This window comes from Dryobates pubescens, chromosome 19 (genome assembly GCF_014839835.1).
Source record: "Dryobates pubescens isolate bDryPub1 chromosome 19, bDryPub1.pri, whole genome shotgun sequence".
NCBI classification, from domain to species: domain Eukaryota; kingdom Metazoa; phylum Chordata; class Aves; order Piciformes; family Picidae; genus Dryobates; species Dryobates pubescens.
The window spans coordinates 7,767,563-7,792,475 of NC_071630.1; the positions used below are offsets into that span (position 1 = coordinate 7,767,563).

The 24,913-nt window shown below is 40.6% G+C and overlaps 1 protein-coding gene across 3 annotated transcripts in view; it reads right to left on the reverse strand.

The window, feature by feature from the left end:
* Nucleotides 1-24,913, reverse strand: part of CDH8 (cadherin 8) — a 165,451-nt gene that overhangs the window by 46,126 nt on the left and 94,412 nt on the right. For all 3 annotated transcript variants that reach the window (XM_054169904.1, XM_009901138.2, XM_054169905.1), the window contains exons 6-8: nt 22,015-22,202; nt 19,081-19,334; nt 10,162-10,298 (exon numbers count right to left, since the gene is read on the reverse strand). In XM_054169904.1, coding sequence (XP_054025879.1) covers nt 10,162-10,298; nt 19,081-19,334; nt 22,015-22,202 — 579 coding nt within the window. The remainder of the gene's footprint in view (nt 1-10,161; nt 10,299-19,080; nt 19,335-22,014; nt 22,203-24,913) is intronic.

The following is a 24,913-nucleotide window of genomic DNA, read 5'->3' on the forward strand; positions in this document are numbered from 1 at the left end:
TTGACTTTTTGTTTATTTATTTATTTAATTTGAAATGATTTAGTGATTGAAGTAAAATTATAGCTCAGATGAAATCCCTCTCTTCCTCAGTGACAAACAAAACAACAAAATGCTTTAATAACAAATTTTGTTAAACAGGAATTTATTCTAGAAGTATTTGGTTGTTGTTGTTATTATTAGAGCTCACATTTTTTACTGGGAATGATCCTCTTAAAAATGCAATTTAATCACAGAATGGTAGGGGCTGGAAAGGACCTCTAGACATCATCCAGTCCAACCCCACTGCCAGAGCAGGATAACCTAGGGCATGCCACACAGCAACACATCTAGGTGGGTTTTGAAAGTCTCCAAAGAAGGAGACTCCACAACGTTTCTGGGCAACCTGTTCCAGGGCTCCAGCACTCTCAGCATAGAGAAGTGACTCCTTGTATTGTGGTGGAACCTCTTGTGTTCCAGCTTGTACTCACTATTCCTTGTCCTATCACTGGGCAGCACCAAAATGAGCCTGGCACCCTCACCTTGACACCCACCCCTCACATATATATAGACATTGATAAGATCCCCTCTCTGCCTTCTCTTCTCCAGACTAAACAGCCCCAGTCTCAATCTTTCATCACAGCAAAGATGTTCAAGTCCCCCAGTCATCCTCATAGATCTCCATTGGACTCTCTCCAGCAGATCCCTGACTCTCTTGAACTGAGGAGCCCAAAACTGGACAGAGTATTCAAGGTGTAGTCTCAGCAGGGCACAGTAGAGGGGGAGGAGAACCTCCCCCTCCTGCTGGACATGCTTTTCTTTATGCACCCCAGGATGCTATTGGCTCTATTGGCCACAAGGACACATTGCTGTCCCATGGAGAACTTGCTGTCCACATCTTTCTCTATGGAGCTGCTTTCCAGCAAGATGATCCCTAGGCTGTACTGGTGCCTGGGTTATTCCACAGACAAAATATTTCTGGATATGCTGGATTTGAATCAGCTTCTAGGAGTCTTGCATCAACCCATTCATACTTGCATAGATCCAGCAATACGCAAAAAAATCTCCCTGTAGCTTTAAAAAGTCCTCGCTGTTTTTCAGACAGAAGATGCTGTCATCCTTTGCTATCCAGCAACTTTACTAGAAGCTCAAAGCATGCTGCTCTCAGCAATATTTATTCCAGAAAGAAATGTGCTTAGAGAAGATGGACTGAAATGATATTCAGCTACAAGCCTCTACTCTGATCTACTCTCATGCTTCAGCCTTGCAGAAAAAACAGTGGAGATTTTAGATAGCCACATTCTACTTAGAAGCAGAGGAGTTCTGTTTATCAAACTAAATGAAAGTAATTCCTTCAGAAATTCCTATTTCCTTCAGAAATTCCAGCTCAACTCTTCAAAGTGCAGATGGCCAACTGTTAGCTGCTCAGTTTAACAAATCACTCATTTTGCTAATATAAGATGTACACCATCAGTTTAACCATGCCTCCAGACTTCTCCAAGTAATTAACAAATATATTTCACACAAATTAGTCAAGTATGTTTCCACTAATGACACTTCTATTTCCTATTTCCCTTCTAAACCAGCACCCAGTCCAAACCCCCTGCCAGAGCAGGATCACCTGGGGCAGGACACACAGGAGTGCATCCAGACAGGACTTAAAAGTCTCCAGAGGAGAGTCCACAACCTCTGTGGGCAGTTTATTCCAGTGCTTTGGCACCATTACAGTAAAAAAGTTTCTCCTCGTGTTGAGGTGGAACTTCCTGTGTTCCAGTTTGTATCTATTGCCCCTTGTCCCATCATAGGACACCACTGGAAAGAGACTGGCACCTTCTTCTTGACACCCAGCCTTCAGATATTTATAAACATTAGTAAGATCCCCTCTCAGTCTTCTCCAGACTAAACAGCCCCAGGTCTCTCAGCCTTCCCTCATCAGATAGATGTTCCAGTCCCTTCAGCACCCTCATAGCCATTATGAGACACTTTCTAGTATATCCCTGTCCTTCTTGAACTGGGAAGCCCAGAACTGGACACAACATTCTAGGTGTGGTCTCACCAGGGCAGAGCAGAGGGGAAGGAGAATCTCATGAATTGTAATGCTTGCTTCTGAACTACTGAGACAGTTTTATGAAGGGATTGTTCCCTAAGTAAACTCCATTCCCATTCATGTGTCCTCATAATATGGCCAATTGAATGCTGTTATCTGTGTGGGTCACCTGTCCTGCTACTTTTGAGCTGTGAAAAATACTACTAAGTTTGTGATGTGCCTGAATGCTCTCTGATAACTGAGAACTGCAAATTAGCTTTATGTGATCTACCAGACCTCCACTGGTCAATAGCCAGTGATCTGCACCCCATTAGAATCTATGGGCAAATGAATAATAGCTACCTTACAAAATTCTGTGTTTCTGTGCAAAAAGTGATGGATTATCCAGTTTGAGTTCCACTAAGCCAGAGGAAAAAAAGGGTCAAACAAAAAAAGGTTAATATTCCTGAGCTCCTCCTGCTTAAACCTCCATAACGGCTTATTTCCTTCTCTTTCTAAAACTTGCTGAAATTTACTCAGCCCTAAATTAGCGGTAATTATGTAATGCACTAAAGTAACTTCCTAAAATGTTAGAATTATTGCTAATAATGCCTATAGTAATTTTTACCATAAAGGCTAAATAAAATTAAATAAATGAAAGCCTAAGCAAAGGTATTCATGGCATTAAAAAGCAGAGTATAGCTGAAGGCTTATTCTGAAGAGTAATTACGTCTCTCTTCCTTTTTAATTAGTGCCCTTGTATTTTTTAAAGGAATATACAATATAGATAACTTTAGTGGAGCATGTGCCGGGTGATGATTCAATTATTGTATTTATATTCTTGGTAAACCATAAAGAGCCTTTCTGGCTTTATGCCCTTTCCCATTAGGTGATAAAATTGCCTCATACTTCTTCATTTCCAAAGAATGCAGTCGGTATGGGTAATTACCTTTGTCAGGCAGAGCACACAGCTTTGTCCTTGAGACTCCTGCGCTCTATGTCTTGAAAATATTTATTGTGGTCCAATCATCATTTACATTTCAGGATCTTAACTATACTTTCATCTCTTTCTTGAGCTAATAATCCATGAGAATTTCTACTGATTGTGGCAGCTCTGGTACTTTGCCAAGTACCACGAGATAGTGCAGTTTTCAATATGCAGGGAGATAGGGAGGAGTACCAACAGAACCTTCACCTTGGACTTCCGGAGGGCAAACTTCAGCCTCTTTAAGAAACTTATTTGTAAAGTTCCCTGGGTACCAACCCTCATGAACCGAGGGGTCCAGGAGGGTTGGACCTACTTCAAACAGGAGCTCTTGAAGGCACAGGAACTGGCGGTCCCCATGTGCCGAAAGATGAGCCGGCGGGGAAGGCGACCGGCCTGGATGGACAAGCAGCTCCTGAAGGATTTAAGGGAAAAAAAGAGGCTGTATCACCTTTGGAAGGAGGGGAAGGCTTCTCGAGGTATGTTTAAGGAAGTGGTTAGATTATGTAGGAATAAAATTAGAGAGGCAAAGGCCCAGTTGGAACTGAAGCTGGCCACCTCTGTGAAAGATAATAAAAAGCAATTTTACAAATATATCAATGCTAAAAAGAAGGGCAAGAAGAACCTCCACTCCTTACTGGACCTGGAGGGGAACATGGTGACCAAAGACGAGGAAAAGGCTGAGGTCCTGAACGCCTTCTTTGCCTCAATGTTTAACAGCAAGGTAGGAGTCCAGGATGAGTGGCCTCCTGAGCTGGGTAATAGGGTCGGGGAGCAGTGTAATGCCCCAGAAATCCATGAGGAATTAGTCCGGGACCTGCTGAGCCACTTGGACACCCATAAGTCCATGGGACCGGATGGGATCCATCCTAGGGTGCTGAGAGAGCTGGCAGATGAGCTGGCCAAGCCGCTCTCCATCATTTTCCTCCAGTCCTGGCTCACTGGGGAGGTCCCAGGTGACTGGAAACTGGCCAATGTGGTCCCCATCCACAAGAAGGGACAGATGGAGGAACCTGGAAACTACAGACCAGTCAGCCTGACCTCAGTGCCAGGGAAAGTGATGGAGCAGGTTATCCTGGCGGCAATAACTGCGCACCTGAAGGATGGCCAAGGGCTCAGGTCCAGCCAACATGGATTTAGGAAGGGCAGGTCCTGCCTCTCCAACCTCATCTCCTTCTATGATCAGGTGACCCGTCTGGTGGATGTGGGGAGGCCTGTGGATGTAGTCTATCTGGACTTCAGCAAGGCCTTTGACACCGTCCCCCACAGTAAACTGCTGGCTAAGCTGTCAGCTCGTGGTTTGGACCACAACACTCTGTGCTGGGTTAGGAACTGGCTGGAGGGCCGAGCCCAGAGAGTGGTGGTGAATGGTGCCACATCCGGCTGGCGGCCAGTCACCAGTGGCGTCCCCCAGGGATCAGTGCTGGGCCCCATCCTCTTTAACATCTTCATTGATGATCTGGATGAGGGGGTTGAGTCAGTCATCAGCAAGTTTGCAGATGACACCAAGTTGGGAACAGATGTTAGTCAGTTAGAGGGTAGAAAGGCTCTGCAGAGGGACCTTGACCGACTGGACAGATGGGCAGAGTCCAATGGGATGGCATTTAATAAGTCTAAGTGCCGGGTGCTGCACTTTGGCCACGGCAACCCCATGCAGAGCTACAGGCTGGGGTCAGAGTGGCTGGAGAGCTGCCAAACGGAGAGGGACCTGGGGGTGCTGATTGACACCCGCCTAAACATGAGCCAGCAGTGTGCCCAGGTGGCCAAGAAGGCCAATGGCATCCTGGCCTGTATTAGGAATAGTGTGGCCAGCAGGAGCAGGGAGGTCATTGTGCCCCTGTACTCTGCATTGGTTAGGCCACACCTTGAGTACTGTGTCCAGTTCTGGGCCCCTCAGTTTAGGAAGGACATCGAGACACTTGAACGTGTCCAGAGAAGGGCAACAAGGCTGGTGAGAGGCCTTGAGCACAAGCCCTATGAGGAGAGGCTGAGGGAGCTGGGATTGTTTAGCCTGGAGAAGAGAAGGATCAGAGGCGACCTCATTGCCCTCTACAACTACCTGAAGGGTGGTTGTAGCCAGGTGGGGGTTGGTCTCTTCTCCCAGGCAACCAGCACCAGAACAAGGGGACACAGTCTCAAGTTGTGTCAGGGGAGGTTTAGACTCGAGGTGAGGAAAAAGTTCTTCACTGAGCGAGTCATTCGTCATTGGAATGGGCTGCCCAGGGAGGTGGTGGAGTCGCCGTCCCTGGAGGTGTTCAAGGGGAGATTGGACGTGGCGCTTGGTGCTATGATCTAGTTGTGAGGTCTGTTGGAACAGGTTGGACTTGATGATCCTTGGGGTCTCTTCCAACCTTAGTTACTGTGATACTGTGATACTGTGATACTGTGATACCTGCGGTGGGGGGCGTAGCTGGCCACCGGCACACTTATTGTTTGGCAAGTGATGCTCAACACCAAGAATAATTTGATAAAGGAGTCAATCAAAACAAAAACAATATTTCCATGACTGCAGTCCCTGGAGAACAAGGAAAATGGAAATTCCATTAAACCCCTTCATTCAGAGATTTAAAACTTGGCTAAAAGCATTGCTGTGGGCTAAGAGAAATACCCTGTCCCAGGCGGTCCTGCACTGGCTTTGGAGTTCTGATTTGTTGCATGTCCGTGCATGTGATGCAAGGAGTGTGAGAAGAGGAAGAAGGTTTAGAAGAGCCTTCTTGTGACCCAACACTGCAAATGGATGCACACTTCATCACTATTTCCCAGTATATTTGAAAAGGCTTGAGTCTATACCAATTATAAAGAAACCTGTCTGTGCTTGAATATGCTCACAGTAGTACTCACAAACTGTAACTGAGATCTGACCTGAACATGGTGTGAGGAATCCAGGGCTGCACATGGTTGTAAGAAGGCTAGGAAGAAAATATAAATCTTGAGTAGCCCACTTAGTGTTCTCTCAGGTGAAGGAAAGCTTGGGCACTTAAATGGATCATCATGTAGAGTCTTTAGAGTTTGAGTCATGGTTGGTCATATTTGTTGGTGTGTTTTTCACAAATTTCACTTCAGCAATGTCTGAAGTATAGGGCTTTGCCTTACTATTCATGAGACACCCAGTCAGGATACTGGGAAATACCTGCAGGGTGGCTGTTAGAGCCATTAGAAGAAAACAGAAATCCATGGAGCTGAAGGCACAAAGAAGATGGAGTTTCATTATTACATGCTTTATACATGTCTGACAATGTGATAAGGGGAACGATCAGTCATTCTGAACTCCATTCAGAATTTGGGCAAACTGCAGCAAAAAATGTTCTAATAAATAAATCACAGTTATTGGATTCTCTTTTAGTGGGTGAGTAGCATTGACAACACATAACTTGGTAAATACTGCAAAACCTGTAGGAGAAACTGAGGGAGTACTGAGGAGGTTAGTGCAGCCTGAACTCTGCTCTGCTTCATTGCCCAGCTAAATTGCTAACCAGTTAGTGCAAGCAACACGAGCATGCCAATGAGAACAGTAGTTATAGCCACAAATGTAACTTGGACAAACTAAAGAAGTATTTGTGTGTTCGGATGAAAGGGGTCACATATGACTGGTAGGATCCTGACTTTACTAGATTTTACTGAATGGCAGAAAATTCCATTTCTCAAGAGTACCAAAGATCTAAAGATGTGATGAGCCTTTGTACATACCAAAAAAAAAAAAAACCCAAACCACAAACCAAAAAACCACTTAAAAAAATGCAACAAAAGGAATGTCTGTAAATTAATCATTCATTCTTACTGCACTGCGATCCAGGCTCTTAGAGAACACTTGCATAAGCCCCCAGATTCCTTCCCTGTTTAGGGCATAGCTCCAGAGGACTCATAATCAGCCTCAACTTAGAAAGCAAGGCTATACCCATAGCCCAGTCTCTCAAGCATCTAGCTACAATACACCTCCACATCTTGGCATAAAGTTTTAAGCTATGTCTCAACTACACAACAAAACAATGAGAAATTTCATTAGTCCAGTATTTGAAGTCCAGAGTCAGGGAGAGAAAGCAAAGTTCATCTTTTACATCCACAGACCAAAAGGCACATTCTCAGGGTCAGTGAGCTGAGAGGGGATTTTATCAATGTCTACAAGTACCTGAAGGGTGGATGTGAGGAGGATGGAGTCAGTCTCTTTTCAGTGAAACCCAGTGATAGGGTGAGGGGCAATGGATATAAACTCAACCACGGGAAATTCCATCTCAACATGAGAAAAAAGAAATTTTACTGTGAGGTTGATGGACCCCTGGAACAGGCTGCCCAGAGAGGTTGTGAAGTCTCCTTCTCCAGAGATCTTCAAAACCCATCCAGACAGCTTCCTGTGTGACCTGCCCTAAGTGGTCCTGCTATGCAGGGGGTTTGGATTCGATCTCTGGAAGTCCCTTCCAGCTCCTAGCATTCTATGATTCTGTGGTCATTGCCCCAGAGGAATAGAGGTGAGCCTTGAACTGAGCCTGGAAAGCAGCTGGCCTAGGAAGAGAAAGTGCTCCTGTACCAATAATGCTCCCAGTAAACCACTGACATCACTGTCAGTGACAGCATCCTAATGACACACTTTGTATTTTCATTTGCTGTTGCTTCCAACAGGTTTCTGCACTTTATAATAGAGATTTTGCTTATTACTGCCTGGAGAAAAAAAAGAAAATGTCCATTTTATCCTGCTTGACAGTTCTAGGGACAAATTTAGTGTCTACATGAGGAGTTTAAAAATAATTTCTCTTAAATAAGCAAAGATAGTAGTCTATGAAATTAAGCTCTTGTTTTATGTAAATGCCAAATAATTATATTAGCAATATGAAAATAAGACATCAGCAGGAAAGCAAATGCTTAGAACAAGATTCTCATTATTATTTTCATAGCCAGTCTGATAAGAGGCAATTTTGCAACAGTGATGGATGCTGAGGCTCCCGTGAAGCCTAATGACAAGGCTGATTTCTTACAAAATTCTTGAGCTTAATTATGTTTCAAAAATCTGAAGATGCAACAGTCAGACTTGATTCTGATGTTGCTTAGTGCAGTGTACCTCTGTTGACTCTGCTCTGACTCAGAGGTATGAAGGAGATAACAAAATTAATTGAAAATTTTTCCTTAGAGTTTTGTTCTTTTTTTCTGACTTCTTTGAGGAAGTAAAATGTAAAACTACTTCACTTTACATCTTATGATTCCAGTCACTGAAAACTTGGATCACACACTAATAATTCTGCTTTTCATGCCATCGGCATATCTCATGATCTGGCAAACCTGGATGGAAATTTTATCTACTTCTCCTTTAAGAACATGAAAATTATTCATGGGTATCAGTCTGGGCAAAATATGTTCTATGAAACCAGAGCTTACATTCTTTGCTTGTGTAGTTTGATGCCCTGTGTTAACTTGGCTTTCCTGCAAGCGGGAAGTATTCTTGCTGATTTATCAAAGTAGTGCTGGCCTGCAAGATTTAACAGTAATTAACAGGGCACTGTTGGCACTACTGGCAATGAAATACACAATTTTTTAAGGTGAGTCATAGGAACACAATTTATGGGGTCTGCAAGCTGAGAGCTTAGTTTATACTCAGAATTGTCTTTCTCATCGATGTTTCTGCCATTTCAGTTGCCTGCCTGTAGCAGTGTGGGCTGGGTCCCCTCTGCTACATGGGGTGCTTCCTGGGTCCAGAGGTCCAGCCCAGTGGGTGGACACAGGAAACTAGGTATTTCCTACCATAATTCTCTGCACCACTATAAGATCCAGCACGGGGTCTGGCACTTCCTCTTTCTTCTCTTGCCGTCACCCAGTAACTGGGGGAGATGTCTCCCGGCCATGGGCCTGGCTAGGCCCAAGGCTACGGGAAGATGGGCAGTCTCAGATCTGGCCAGCTGAGACTAGCCTAGCAGTAGGGGGGGAATAAGGAGCCCTGGGGGTCTAGGGTGTACCCTCAGGTGGGGATGGGATCTTTCTGGGTCTGCTTTGGGATTTCTTTTGTCACTGTGCTCTCTGTAAACATTCACCACCTTCCACTTAAACTTTCCATCACTTTTGCAATCCGTTTTGTCTGAGTCGTTATTTCTGCCTGTGGTGGGGAGGGGGTCTGCCTCAACCCATCACACTGCCACATATTTGTAATGTGTTTGGTTTTGAAAACAAGTACCATGGAAAACTACTGGACAACAAAAATGGGCCAAATAAGCATATTTTCTCCAAGTATTCCTTCTGCACATAGAATCATAGAATGGTAGGGGTTGGAAGGGACCTCCAGAGATCACCAACTCCAATCTCCAGCTACTGCGTAGGTTCAGTATTATGAAACTGAACATTACAAGTTCTGCATCATGGAGTCACAGAATTGTAGAATTGTTTGGGTTGGAGAAGACCTGTAACATCACTGAGCCAAGTCATCAACAGAACACCACCATGGCCATTAAACCATTTCCCCAAGTGCAATGTCTATATGTTTCTTGAACACCTCAAGGGAGGGTGACTCCACCGCCTCCCTGAGCAGCCTCTTCTCCTTCAGAACAGAAATTGTGCCTAATATCCAACCTAAACCTCCCCTGGCACAATTTCAGGTCATTTCCTCTCATTTTCTCACCTGATACTAGGGAGAAGAGACCACTTCACTGTAACCTCTTTTCATGCAACACTCCCATGTTCTTAACCATTTATAGTACTGAAACATAACATCACTCAGCATTAAGATGATCTGAATTGGGTCTACAATTTACTTCTAAAATAGCAAAGATTTTGTTTTATCTTTTAATGTAACTGACTGAATATACAGCTTTGATTAGGGTTGTTTTTGAAACACATTTTGTATCATTTACCCTTTACATCCTCTACTAGTGTATTCATTTATTTATCAACCTATCAACCTATACTTTATCATCTACCATTTATCATCTGTCATGAATCTATCATCACTCTATCTATCATCTATTTATCATCTATCTTCTATGTTCTATTCCCTCTCTCTCAAAAAATCTACACTACAGTATTCACCACAGAAAACACAGTTTGAAAACTAGAAGAAATGGAACTTCAGCAGAAAACAGGTTTGCTTTCAAAAGTTCTGTCATTTAAAACTCCAATGTGGTTTAGTTTTTCCTTAATGACATCCAGTTTCCACTTAGGGAATCAAGAGCACAAAAAGCCAGTAGGCACAAATACTTACTGGTTTCAGTAGCTACAATGGTTATGTTGTGCCACATATTTGTTTCTCTGTCCAGTGGTGTTGCCAAAGTTATTTTCCCATCTTCTGCATTAATGTTGAACTGCCTCTCAAGGTCCGTATGCCGATCAATGGAGAACCTACAAAAGAGACATCCCTGTAATCTACTTAATGAAGCTGCTGTAATCCATACAATCACAAGACAATTTAGGGACCCCTCTGAGAGCTGCAGTTCTATAGCCAAATGGATTGAGAAGCTCAATAGGATAATAATCTGTAACAAAAAAAAATGACAACCTGAGACCACAAAAACTTAGTAATTATTGCCCACGGAGCAATTAGCTGTGTACCCAGTGTGAAGGTCATAAAATGCCCCCAGGTTCACTGGGTAGCATCTTTGAAAAACGGTGCTGATCAAGAGTTAATTGCACAATCCATCACATTTACTAGACAGTTTCTATGGTATTTCTCAGTGACTGATGAGAATTCCAACAGGACTGTACTAAGCACACAAAAAATGGTGGGCTTCACAGTTATTTTACAAAGCAGGGAATAATATTATTGTACTGATAAATTTCAGATTAATGAAGCATGAACTATTCACCACACGTTTTTATTTTTTTGGTTATGGTTCATAGAATCATAGAAATGTTCTGGTTGGAAAAGACCTCCAAGACCATTGAGTCTAAATGTCAACCCAACACCACCATGGCCATTAAACCATGTCCCAAAGTGTCTCCTCGCTGGACACACCTCGAGCAGATGCATGGGCACAGCATGATTAGCGAATCACCATCTTCCTGAAGAACACTTTGAACACTGAAGGACTGATTGTTTCATGGACTGACAGCACTGATTTTTAACAAAACAAGTTTCATCTGACAGGCAGTCAGTGTGCAAATGTGAATATCCAGGTAAATTATGAGGCTTAAACAGAACCAGCCTGACAACAAGAGAGGGCTGCAGTAGACTGCTCCAATGGTGCATTAAGCAGGATGATCTAACACTCAGAACAGGATGTCCAGGGAAGCTTTTATGTTTCCCCATTTTCAGTTATTTTATTTATGCATTATTTGGAAAATGAAACTAAATTACAAAATTAAGCCTTCCTTTTTTTTTTTTTTTTTTTTTTTTCCTTTGGACAGGAAAGCTATGAAATGAGAAAGTTTTTCACTAAGCTATTGACATGGTTCAACCAAAATTGACTTCAAGGGGTTTCACTGAATCTTAGTTGTGGATTGATATAAAAACCTTTTAAGCCTTTGTGTCTATTACAGAACCTAGCAGCATCCACAGACAATTTTTATATCTGTTCTGCATTCTATCTAGGCATAGTAGGGTGAGTGAGGATACAGCATCAGGTTGCACTACACAGTAGTCAGAGAAGTGACTCAGCCTGTCAGTTTCTCATTACATTCCTGGTTTTTACCAATATGCCGTTAAATTCACTGCTAAAAGAACAAGAACATTTTTTTGCTACACTGACAATGGCACAGTTATCTGAAAATCAGCCATTCCACTCTGGTTTATGGTTCATCACAAGCAAAAGAAAGTTCTGATTCAGAAGTTCCTTTATATGCTACAATAAACATGGTCTGATGAACTCAAACTCATTCCAGAAGAACACAATCGATTTTGATAGACATTGCATTAAGATCTGATTTCAAAGCTTAGGATTATGGCATTCATCTTTATAATTTTTTTCTTTTCCTATTTCAGTGTCAGATACAATTTACTTCCAAAAAATTAAGTTCTAAACTATGAAACCTTACCAAAAATCTTAAAAGTTTAAATGTTTAAAGCCTGTGTTACTGCCAATCAAGACCAGCATGATCGTAGAATCTAAGACGTTTGAGCCCAACCATCAACTTAACACCACCATCGTCATTAAACCATGTCCCAGAGTGCCATGTCCACACATTCCTTGAATACCTTGAGGGACAGTAACTCCATCACCTCCCTGGGCTGCCTGTTCCAATGCCTGACCACTCTTGCAGCAAAGAAATTTTTCCTGGCACAATTTTAGGCCATTTCCTCTCATTCTACCACCTGATACTAGGGAGAATAGACTGACCCTTACTCTGGGCAGCCTGTTCCTATGCCTGACCACCTGCAAGGCACCTAACTAAAGGACTTACAAAGTTAAAAACCCTTAACTAGAAAATTATTAAGACATTTAAGTTTTCTGGTTTAAAATTCTGAGAAGAACTAATTTTACTCCCTTAAAAAATTAGTAGTGTGGTTAATAAGAGTGCCTGAAAAAAAAATCAAGTAGAATTCCAAATACATGTGCCTAAAGCTAGGCACATCCATCTATATTTGGACATTTAAGTAAACTGATTTTCTACAGTGCTCCACAGACTCAGTTCTCGGTGGTTTAATGGGAATTGTGCTCTCCTCAGCTTTTCTGAAATTCAGGTCACTTGCGTGGAAGAATAAAGCTGTAGGTGCCTAACTTCAGGCAATCATTTTGGATAATGTATCTTAACCTTATTTTGATGTCTCCCTAGTTCCAATTAAAGTATTAGAAGTCAAATTCTGGTGCTAGTGAAGTTAGTCAAAAAAATTTTCTGGACTTTCATCAGTTTAAGATTTCACGCAAGAAAATACAAGGGAGACCTTAGTCAAGGTAACTTTTCAAAGATGACATCACATTAAAACTAGCTTTACATTCCTGATGCAGAAAGAACTCTTTGGAGATCGTCCATTGAGGAATTTTTTACAGTCCACAAACAAAATAAAACATAAAATGCTTAAATGCCATTTAATGTTTAGCTGAGGAGGGCTTGACACAACTTCCATTGAGATCAGATCATTTTTTTCTCTAAGGATCAGTCCTTTTTCCAAACTTTCAGTCTTCCACAGTACAATGTCTGAAGTGATAAAACTGGGAGCGTAACATCTGTGAGTTTATTGGATTGCATTTCATCTTATCCCAACAGTATTGATACACAATGTAGACCCAGCATTCCAAACTAAATATTTTTAACATATTACATGGCTTTGCAAGGCTACAGAGAGTTAAAGTCATCTCCTGATTTTAAGTTGATAAATACTTGGTACAAAGAGGGGGGAAAAAAATCCAAACAACCAACCTGCAGTGTTATAAACCTGGGAAAAAACCCTAATAGTACACTTGCAGTTTCCCTTTGATGATAATGGTATTGTAACTCTTTTTAATATGAAAGCATTGTCAGATCCATAAGCTATACATAAAACATACATTTCTCTAATAATGAGAGAAGAATATCTTGGGAAATAATATCTTTTGAAATTGCCATAAACCCAGCACAGGTTATTGAGGAGTTTGGGTTAGTTTACGGGTTTTCTCTGGCAATTATAGGAACAACCCCAGAGCGGTTCAACAGAGGACTTAAAATGATTCTCAGCCCTGCTCCTAGAGTTTTGCTCTTGCTGTTATGACTTAATTTGATCTATTTCTTTATTTGAATTAATGTAAATAAGAGAAGAAATCTCCCCCCCTTTCACCTGTTAAGATTTCAATCACAGTACTGATACCTCATCAGTGGTATAGCACCAGTGTTTATTAGTGCGAGGCAGATTGGACATGCTACTTAGTGACAGATAAACAGCCAAACCATTAGGGAGGCAGAAAATATCCTATCTAGGATTTGAAGGCCTGCTGTGAATTAAGAAAATGATCAACTGCTGCCAAAGATGAAATCTCTGTCGATATGAATGGGGAAAAGCTGCCACAGTGAAGCTTATCTCTCCACAGAGAAAGGCATTGAAGGGCAGTGATTTATAGGAGGGCCGATGCAGTGTAGGAAGAAAGATTATTGCTCATGCTTCTTTCTGTGCACTTGGATCATGCTTTATCCAAGATAATTTACTGCAGATAAATAGACTGTTGGTTATAAAGTAACAACAGAAACATGAAATAAGTACTACTGGAATCAATAGATTTGTATGCTAATAGATAATGATCTTTCAAGCCCAATTATACCTTAAGCAAGAACATGCCACCCTTACTAAATGAACTGCAGTAAAACTTTACAGCTGGCTTGGCTGAGCTCACTGGGTGGATGTGGTAAAATGTGAGCCACTGATGCATGCTTTTGAAGTGACTAAGGTAGAATAAGCCAAGCTCCTCACCATATTTACAATTATCAGCCAAACATGTAAACTTTCTTCAGCACCAGTGAGGCAGGCCCTAAAGCACCACGCACTGCAGAGCAGAAAATAATGATAAAAGAGCAATGTTGTTGATAATTTTAAAAATACTGGGTTATGAAATATGTGATACAGTTAGACTGGCCTAACTGATAGGAGGAGAAAGCTCATATTCATTGGAGAAGCAGATAATGAAAGCAATTCAGCTGAATATCACATTACCATTTGGCCATAAGAAGATGCCTTTGCAATTACTACTTAGCCATAAGAAGATGCCCACAATTAGGACTCGAAACAATGAGAAAAGTCCCTTCCAACACAGGTATGTTTTAGTCCCATCTGTCTAAAGGTGTCCAAATTACTGTGGCTGATGTGGAGATTTCAGATTAACATCCACTGCCAAACCTCTGCATTTGACACAAGACAGGGCTAAACAACACACTTCAGGTGTTTCCGTAAGGTGGGCACATTCAGAACCAGCTTTGTAGCCAATCTATACACCTGCTTGTAAATCTATGATAGACATCATACAGTTTATATCAAGTGATGGAAAGATCAAAAAGTGTTTGGCCTCTTCTAAGCAGCTATAAAACCCACATATAAAACAGGACAACACTTGCTGTATTGGCTAAAAGTGAGGTTAATGTTCAAATTTCATTTTATTTTATTTTTTTTAAAGAAATCATCAGGGCTGTTTTCTATAACACTTTTTTTCCCTAACTGCTTTAATATTTACTCTGATAGCTGAGTCAAGAGACTCTTTCCATGTTCAGAGAGAGCCCAGTTCTATTTTATTTACGGTACTCTGAGTTAACTGAATCCTGGTGTACATAGGACTAAAGGGCAGGTAATGTGGTGTTGGTAGCACATACCAACAGCGGTTCATAATTTTGTATTGCTGGGGTTTTTATAGCAAATGCTATCAAAAGTTCCATTTAACCAAAATATCTGTTGATTAGATACCATTAGATATCATAGTATCATATACTATTGGTTAGGTATCTACTGAAAAACATAATTTCCTTGAAATGCAGTTGGTTGTGGTCTTCTAAAATCCAGTTTTAAAGAGGGGGTGGGGGGAGAAACCCAACAAACCCATAAAAAAAATGGCCAGGCAGGATTAAACCAGTCCATCTTTAACTTTATTACCTTTGAAAGAGTGTCATAAAACATATCAATGAAATTTACATCCTTTATGTGGTACAGTAACGGAATAAGCACTTGACATGCACAATCAAAATGACATATTCTAATCCAACAAAACAAAATGCTTCCACATGCTATTGCTAGACTCTCTCCTGTTCCAATTTTGTTCCAAACCAGAAGGACAGAATTGCATTTCTGCTCCCAACTTGTCTTTGATGAGTGTTTTTGCTCCTGTGACAGGAGAGTTACTAGTCTGAAATCTCTTTTATATATATTAAAATATTTTTTCATGCAAACCTAAAAAAGAAAAAAGAAAAAAAAAAAAGAGGGAATTTGCACTTCCCAGAGCTATCCCAAATAAACTGAGCAAACAAGAAAAGACAAACCAGTTGTGTAGAAAATGGAGCTCTGTGCATTCCTGAAACAGCTATCAAGTCAATAACACAGAAAAATTAAATCTCATAAGCTACTGCACATATTATTTTAAAAGAAGGTATAAATCACACTAATTAATTACCTTTTCATTTAAATGTAATGAATTTTGGTCAGTTCCCTTTCATGTATATCAATTGTTTCTATAAAACATTCCCATTCAGTTTGCACATATAGAATATTTTTGCTTTTTACAGTTTGAAAAGATCTTGATCTGCAAAATGATGAAAAAAAATGGAAATTAAGCAAATATTTTACTCAGTTCAATTATTTGGGCTTGGATAGAATAAAGTGTCTCAAATTTTGGCTGGTAGCTGGCCTAAATTATTAGGAGTGTGGGGCAGGACTAGAAAAGCGATCCAGGAAAACAACAAAACTGGCGAAAGAGCCAAGGCAAAAATGAAGCCGAGTTGAAGCAGGCTTAGATGAGGAAGAAAGGGGACACAATCAAGAGGCACAGAAGCACAGGATTAAGCCAAGAACAAAGCAGAAGAGGATAGAGAGAAGGAACTAAGGTTAAACTGAAAAGGAAATTACTATGGAGCAAGAATAAAGGGCAGAAAGGCAGCTTGCTGCCACCGTGGCTGATTTCAAACCCCTTCCATAGAGTCTTTGCAGCAGCAGTGCAAGCCCTTTGCACAGATTCCTGTGGACAGCAGTAATAAAATTAGGGATGGAGCCATGGCTTAAATGCTGTTAGAGCAAATTCTGTGCATTCTGTTATTACTTGGTTGTTGTTTATGTAACATTTTTCTAGCCTGGGTAACTCTACTTATTGCCTATTTCTATGATCAGATTGCCATCTTTTGTCAACTTCTCTGGTAGAGAAATAAATTCAGTGCCTATTAGCACTGTTGTGTGCTGCTGTAGAAAATGTATTAAGCAATTAATTTGTATAGAACTCTGTGTTTAGCTAATTTTGAAAGGATGATTTAGAAATAAGAGACTTCAATGTAGTCGCTAACATCTTCACACACAAGGTCTAAGACCTCCAAATCACACTGGAAATCCTGAATTTCTAATTGTGAAAGCATGAAAATATGATAATACCCCCATAATAATAACAAAAGCATGCAACTTACAGGCTTAGGGCAGAGTGGCTGGAGAGCTGCTCAGCAGAGAAGGATCTGGCCAGCTGAACATGATCCCACAGTGTGCTCAGGTAGCCAAGAAGGCCAATGGCATCCTGGCTTCATCAGGAAGTGTGGCCAGCAGGTCTAGGGATATGATTGTCCCCCTCTACTTGGCATAGGTGAGGCCACATCTTGAATACTGTAGTGAGGCCTTCACTACAAAAAGGTGATGGAGTGTGTCCAGAGAGAAGCAGCTAAGCTGGTGAAGGGCCTTGAACACAAGTCTTATGGGAAACAGCTGGGGGAACTGGGGTTATTTAGTCTGAAGAACGGGAGGCTGAGGGGATATTTCATATCCCTCTACACCTACCTGGAAAGGAGGCTGAAGTGAGATGGGGTTTGGTCTTTTCTCACAGGACACAAGTGACAGGACAAGAGGAAATGGCCTCAAATTGTGCCAAGGGAGGTTCAGGTTGGATTTTAGGAAAAAATTCTTCACATATAGGGTTCTCAAGCATTGGAACAGGCTGCCCAGGGAGGCGGTGGAGTCACTATCCCTAGAGGTATTTAAAAGCAGCAGGGGGGGCTGTGCTAAGGAGCATGGTTTAGTGGTAGTAGCTTAGCAGTAGTGGTGGGCTTGGGAGCTCTAGGTGAGTGGCTGGAGTTGATGATCTCAAAGGTCACTTCCAATCTCAATGATCCTATTATCTGCAATGTGTAGGCCTCCTAAACAAAGGTTTAAAGTGTGGCTCTAGGAAAAACCTAATGTAAATGATGATGGTGATTACAAAACGGTCTTAAATGATAGATTATAACAATTAGCATCATCCTCATAACGCCGAGGACTGCTTGTATAGCTTAAATTTCCTGAGGCAGTAATGCGCAGTGATGATTATTATTAAATAGACTCCCCAAATATACCTTCACTATGAATTACATGAGTTGGTGTATGTTTTTTTCACATGCTTTTATCAAGCAGGCAGTGTATAGCAAAAGATGTTTTGGGAATACTTGCATGTATAGCCAGCAGGTCAAGAGAGGTGATTCTGCCCCTTTACTCTGCACCTGTGAGACCCCACCTCGAATCCAGTTCTGGTGTCCCCAGCATAAGAATCACACACAGCTGTTGGAGAGAGTCCAGAGGAGGCCACAAAGATGATCCAAGGGCTGGAGCACCTCTGCTATGAGGATAGGTTGAAGGAGCTGGAGTTGTTTAGTCTAAAGACAATATTCTGGGGGCAGCTCAGAGATGCCTTCCAATACCTGAAGGGATCCTACAGGAAAGCTGGAGAGGGATTTTTCATAAGAGTGTCTAGCAGTAGGACAAGGGGGAATGGTTTGAGGCTGAGGTAGAGTAGGACTAGACTGGAATTTAGGGGGAAGTTCTTCAGTATGAGGGTGATGGGACTCTGGCATGGGCGGTCCAGGGAGATTGTGGATGCCTCCTCCCTGGAGGTGTTCAAGGACAGGTTGGATGAGGCCTTGAGAAGCTGAGTCTAGCTGAGAGGCATCCCTGCCATGAAGGCTGGAGTAGATGGTCCCTTCCAGCCTAAGCCATTCTATGATTCTATGATACCATACTAACCATTACAAAGGGGGAGGGGAAGATGTGCGCCCATCAAAATCAGACGGAAAGCACTGACCTGATGAAACCAGAATAAAAGATTCCATTCAAGTTAGATCAGAAAGGGAAAATATTGCCAGCTGAACTGGCAAAAGGCACACAGGCATAATCATCCCTGACTTTCTGTCTTTAAACCAAGAATGAGTCTAGCTAAAGGAACACAAAATTTGTTTTGACAGCCTTACAACCACATGGAACAAACTCAGCATTGTTAGTGCAGGCACTAGTAGATTATTTAAAATAACTGCAAAGCAAAAAACTGCAAGCCCATCTGACCTCAAACACTCTAGTTCTTATTTTCATTGCATTCCTACTGTTTCATAAGACTACTCATGTGGCAAGAAGCATTTTGGTGATTTTGAAGATGATCTGAACCGATGAATCTAACATCACCAAAAAAGTCTTATACAAGTGTCCTCCTAGAAACAAAATGGGATGGGAACACAGTGTCATACAAGGTATGGGGGAACTACAGTTCATGGTTTTTCAAAGAGAACTTTAAAGCAGCACTACCTTATAGGACTGGAAGACACATCAGGGTCATGGGCAGTCACCTGACCAATCACAGAGTTAATAGCAGCATTTTCATGCACTTCCAGTAGGTAAGTAGGTGATGAAAAGACTGGTGGCTCATCAGCATCCTCTACTACAATTTTAACCGTTGCTGTATCCTTGAATGGTCCTCCACTGATGAAGCGAGGATCAATATGAATGTTGGCTGCTTCTACCTTGAGAGTATAGGATTTTTTGGTCTCAAAGTCCAGTGGCTGTTAAGAATGACAAAGATAAATGTATTTTACTAATGGCCACAGAGAAAGAACAAGTGAGTCTAATACTGATGGATGAAAGTTGTGTGCATTTAAGCACATTCAGAGAGTTTTAATGGAATCACTTCCCACTCCCATGAATTCAACCTGCAAATTATCTAAGCATATATTGACATCTGTTTATCAGCCAGCATCAGAGACAACAAAACTCTTCATTTTCTTGCTTTTCAGAAGATTTTTTACCAAAATATTTTCTCTCATAATTTACTGTTACAATTACATATCAGATAAATATTACACATTTGTTGGTGGTGCCATGACTTGCATACTAATCATGCACTTACTCAGTGCTTTGTAAATCAGAGATTAGAAAAATACATGATGCTAGCTCCACAAAGAAGAAATATTTTATTACCTCCAGAGCAGCGTGAGAAATGCAAAGAAGTAGCAATTATTATCTGTTGGACATGAGAGGCGTTATGTGGAAAAATGTAGAGCTAATCATGTAAGAAAGTACTTCAACATTATTGCACTTCAGGTAACTCTGCATTTCTGTTTATAGGGATAAAGGAGGTAGACACCTCACAGGAATATTCTTAAAACTGTAACAATTTCTATTTCTGTATCTTTTTTTCTCTTTCTCTCAGCAAGAAACACAAAACTGATTTCTTTTTTCTCTCCATATACCTGCCATGTCACAATTGTTTTCACTATTTTACAGTTCCCTATTAAAACATAGAAGATGAAAAGACAGTGCATTTAAAAGAAGGAAATAGCAAATAACGCCCAAATCTGTGGCACTATTGAATATTAGAATTTTTCATTATAGGATATTGGAGTTTGTGTCTTGAAGCACACCAGTATATTCACTATATAATTCTATTGTGTCTCACAATGATTCCAATTTCAAAGATGCAAATTGCCAAGCATTGGAAAGATATTAAGATTTGCATGACAATGTCCCAGGGATAAAAAGAAAAGGACATAGAAACTCAGAATCTGCAATGCAAATACCAGCAAGAGCACAAACAGGAAGTCTGCAAAAGCTTTCACTATGTGTACTTCCAAATTTTGTTGATTTTGTTTTCCCCAGGTATGAATCAAGCTCTAATGGGATTTACTCTTTCTCACAAATCCTAGTAAACACAAGCAAACCTTGCTTCCTCAGCAGCTCTTAAATTAGTAACCTTTTTGTAATTGTGAACGGTGATTTATAAATCAGCATATTCACAATTTGCCAATCATACCTCCTGGATCATTATTTCAATTGCTTTTCATATGCTTTACAGAAATGACAGCACCCCAATACATTCAGTCATGCTTCAGCAGAATATCATATTGAAAATTTACTCTACATTGTCTAAGCCCCATGAATTTATGCTGGAGAAAATCTGTTGGTGAACGGTACCCTCCATACATCATTCCACTGTAGTAGAACCAAAATGATTATTGCTGTCAAAATGAATATATGAAACAACATTCTGTTAGAGACTCAGTTCTGAAATAAAGCCAAGGGAACCAGGGCAAAAGGCTAATTGCCTTAGTTTACAAAAGAGGCCACAGCATGCAATAAATAACGGTGAGGAAGATCAGGGATGTATATCACAACTTTTCCTTTAGGAAAACAGATCAAAATTGGGATAAATATACATCATTTCATTATACATCTACAGGGCTGACCTCCTACTGAGAAATAGAGAATAGAAACTTGTGATAGCTATTCTGCCTGACCTCTTTAATTACAGGTTCAATTAAATATTAATTACCTGTACACATTGGATTTTTCTTTTCTTTCTCCCTCCCCAACCCCCCATGTCATGTTTTGGGTTTTCTTTGTTTTGCCTTAAGTAGTTGCTTTACTTTGAAATAAAGATACATTTAGAGTGCTCTACGCTACATATTTAAAACCCTCTATGCCTGTGTTACATTCATGTCCTTTTATGGAACATAACATGAGAATCAGCTCTCCTCTTTCCCAGAAAACAACAAAATTTAAGTCTGCAATTAATGTTTCACTGACTTTACTGGGCAAGTTTGGTTCCAGACTGCTTCCTCTCCCAATAGTTCTGTGTATTATTGGCTGGCCCTCCTCTTGTGTACCTGCAAATACCTCATACTGCATACATCAAGGGCTGTAACAAAGCTGTAGTCCTCCTTAAAGTCAGAATTTGGAACTCCTCATGTGAAACAGCAATGATCTCCTCGATAAGATTCAATGAAATCACTTCATTGAGCAGAGTTCAACATGAGAAAAGGTAGAAAATCAAGCCTCTCACACAACAGGCTATTGAAATAATATGCTATATTTTGGTTGTGGGTTTTTTTTCTTCCTCTGAACAGCATTTGACCAGCTATGCAACAAATCAGAAAAAACATGTATTTGATAAATACTCACCCAAGATTTTCTGGAAGTTTACCCCACCAACAAAGCAGATTGTAAGCTACTCTTCTCTGGAACCAAGGAAGCAAAACTTGTATGATTTGGCTACGTGGAAGCCCAGACAAGATCAACACATTCCCAGCACTGAAAAGCCACCCATAGATGTCCCCAGTTTAGAGGGACATGGCTAATCCAGGAGATAAAAGAACCCTGGGAAACCCAGCATCTTCTCACAGCGTGAAGTCTGGCTGGGTAGCTGCATGCACAATAAACATAATTTTAAACAGAGATATGATTTACCTTTCTCACTCTAATAATGCCATCCTGAGTTTGGGCATCTGTGGTAATTTCAAATAAATCCATTCCATCTCCTTCAATAATATCATAGGATGATTTAGCATTCTCTCCAGTATCCAGGTCATTTGCTTTCACCCTTCCTATTGGTTCACCAAGAGCAACATCTTCCATTACTGAGAAGTGATACAGACCTTACAAAGAAGAGGAAAAGACTAAGCATTACGTCTGATTCCAGTATCTCGTGTGCTCTTCATTTATTCATACTTCCCCAATGCAAACTCCTGAGATGTGCACCTGATACAAACCACATTCATACGTTATTTACTGACAGCAGCAAAACATATTCTTTCAATAGGAATATTCAGTTTCCTGTATCTTCATGTTCCTTGCAGGGATGCTTAGTATTGGCAAACATCAATATTAAGCTACTTTGAACACCGAAAGTATGCAATGTTCTCCACTGCAGACACTCTTGAACTCACCATTTTAGTTATAGAGGTGGAGTTAGGATTCAGCTTTGGCTTTGATTCTGTAAAAAACTGGTCTAATACTTTGAAGATACCTTATACACTTTCAGATCTTCACTACTTTTTTGAGCCTTTTGGTTTGGTTTTGTTTATTTAAGCACTCCCACCTCACTTCTGTGGTAGGAAACGTTCAAGAGAGAATCCCCAAATTTATGTATTAAAAGAAGTAATAACATTTTGTAGTAATTACTACTGCATTGGCTTTTTATTGTATGGTTAAAAAGGAATCCACTAGAAAGTTCTATTCAAATAGCCAGCACTTTTATTTTTCTCAAACATGTGTTTCAAACTTGACTTAGAGAAGGGTCAAAAACATATTTAGAACTTCTTATGTATTACTTTATTAAGAGAAAACTCAGGATATTAATTCTACTATTGTATCTCCCAGTTCTCAGCAATACTCTGCAAAAGAGAAGACACACATGCATGATTTACATTGAAACCCCTTCATGGAGTACCTCTTGGCAATTTACACTTATTGAAGGCACAGTTAGTGCATGATCTAATCAACTGCAGTGCTACTTGGTGGTTAAAACACTCAAAAGGAATTCAAAGTGAGCAGATGAGACCATAAAAGTAGTCTTTGACAAAGGGTGCTGGACTTCCTCTTTTCTGTCCTCACAGCTGTACTGCAGTTGTTGCTTTAGCTGTTTGTAGGCTGATTCCAGCAGCAACAAGCTAAAGCTGGGAAGAAACAGTGAGGAATTCACAAAATATAAACAGTAGCTAAGGTCTGTCCCAAAGGGAAATATATTATTTATTTTTTTTCTTCAATGTTTCTAGGCTAAATTATTGCAGATAATTTGGAGATCATCAAGATTCCTCAAGAATATTCATAATGGCTCACAAACAATGAGCAGCCAAAGCAATCAAGTGTCTCAGAAGACTAAATTATAGCTTCATAATTTATACCGTTGTCCACGCTCTGTGGTTTGAATCTCCAGACACAGCTGATTGCGTTTTTCAGTTGATATTTTTCTTTCAGATTTATTAAGATGTTTTACAAAACATGGTAAAATAAATTATTAGGATTCAGCTGACTCTTTAACACAAATTGCTCTTAAGAATGATGAATTGTCCTGCTTGGATGTCATAGTGTAGAACTGACAAAAAAAAAAAAAAAAAAGAAATAAATCTGTGTTATGCATCTCTGAAACCCCTTGGTTTTTATAGCAGTGCTCTTCTCAGTGAAATCCTGTGGTAAGCTGCCAGGTTAAAAACTTCTGTGACTTATAAAATACCTCTAAAATTATTTCAAAGAGATCATGGAAGTAGTGAAAGTTCATCTTTTTCATTTCTAAAACCCAGGAGGCTAACACTCTTTCAAATCAAACCATAAATATACATTTCTGTCCTGCCTGGAAACAATAAACTGATAAACCACACTGCTTTTGGAGTTCATTACAATTTATTGTGAAAGCAGCATGTATTACATCTTATGAATTTCTATTTCATTCTGGTTAGGCTCTATTGTAACTTTGATCCTTTCTTATTTTCCTTCCCAGGCAAATGCAAACCGTGCTTCAGCAGTGTAAAAAAATGTTAGCCCTGCTCAGCTCTTGTATAAGGCCAGAGTCATGACTAATCTGCAATGCTAGGCAGCATGCTATGAATGCTTAAAAAGGCAGAATTTGTAATAACATCTAGTTCCAGTATTTACTATGGCTCATCCTCATTAAACACAATATATACATGATACAAAGCTATAGCAGATGCAGGGTTCTTTTCTCATGAAGCTGAAGAGTGGTCATTGTATATGACAGGATGGTTCTTCCTCCATGGCAGTTTGGATTCTGCACTGGAATGATCTAGCTGCAACAGCCTCAAAGACAGCAGCTCAGTCTGCCGAAGGAAAACTCATCTACATTTCCTACAGAGAAAATATATTTCAGGGATCTGTGATGCAGGATTCCTCATGCTACCCAGAGAGTGTGTCACTCTACCCAAACTACAGGAGAACAGGGATGAGTGAACTGCTCAGGGAAAGTGCAGTTTCATCTCTGTGTACAGTCACTCCTCTGCTTCCTGCTGAGACCTCCAGCAAATGTACCAATTAGCACCAGTTGGGTGGCTGATTTTCTGATAGGCTTTTTTCACACTGGCAGGCAAAAAGGCTTTTTGAGACCAAAAGTGCTGACACAAATATAAAAGCCAGGTAAGCTGGCAAAAGTAGATCTGTAGTCACTGAATTGGAGCTACAGTATATTGCAGGTATAAAAGAAATGTCTCCCTGCATTCTGGTGATAGGGTTCAGCCAGGAATGTAGATGTTTACATTATTGGGGAAATTGTCATCATAGGCAAGAAAACACTGCTACACAAGGGCAAGTAATGCAGTGTGGTGTGGAGCAAAAAATTGATGCATTTCGTATTTTA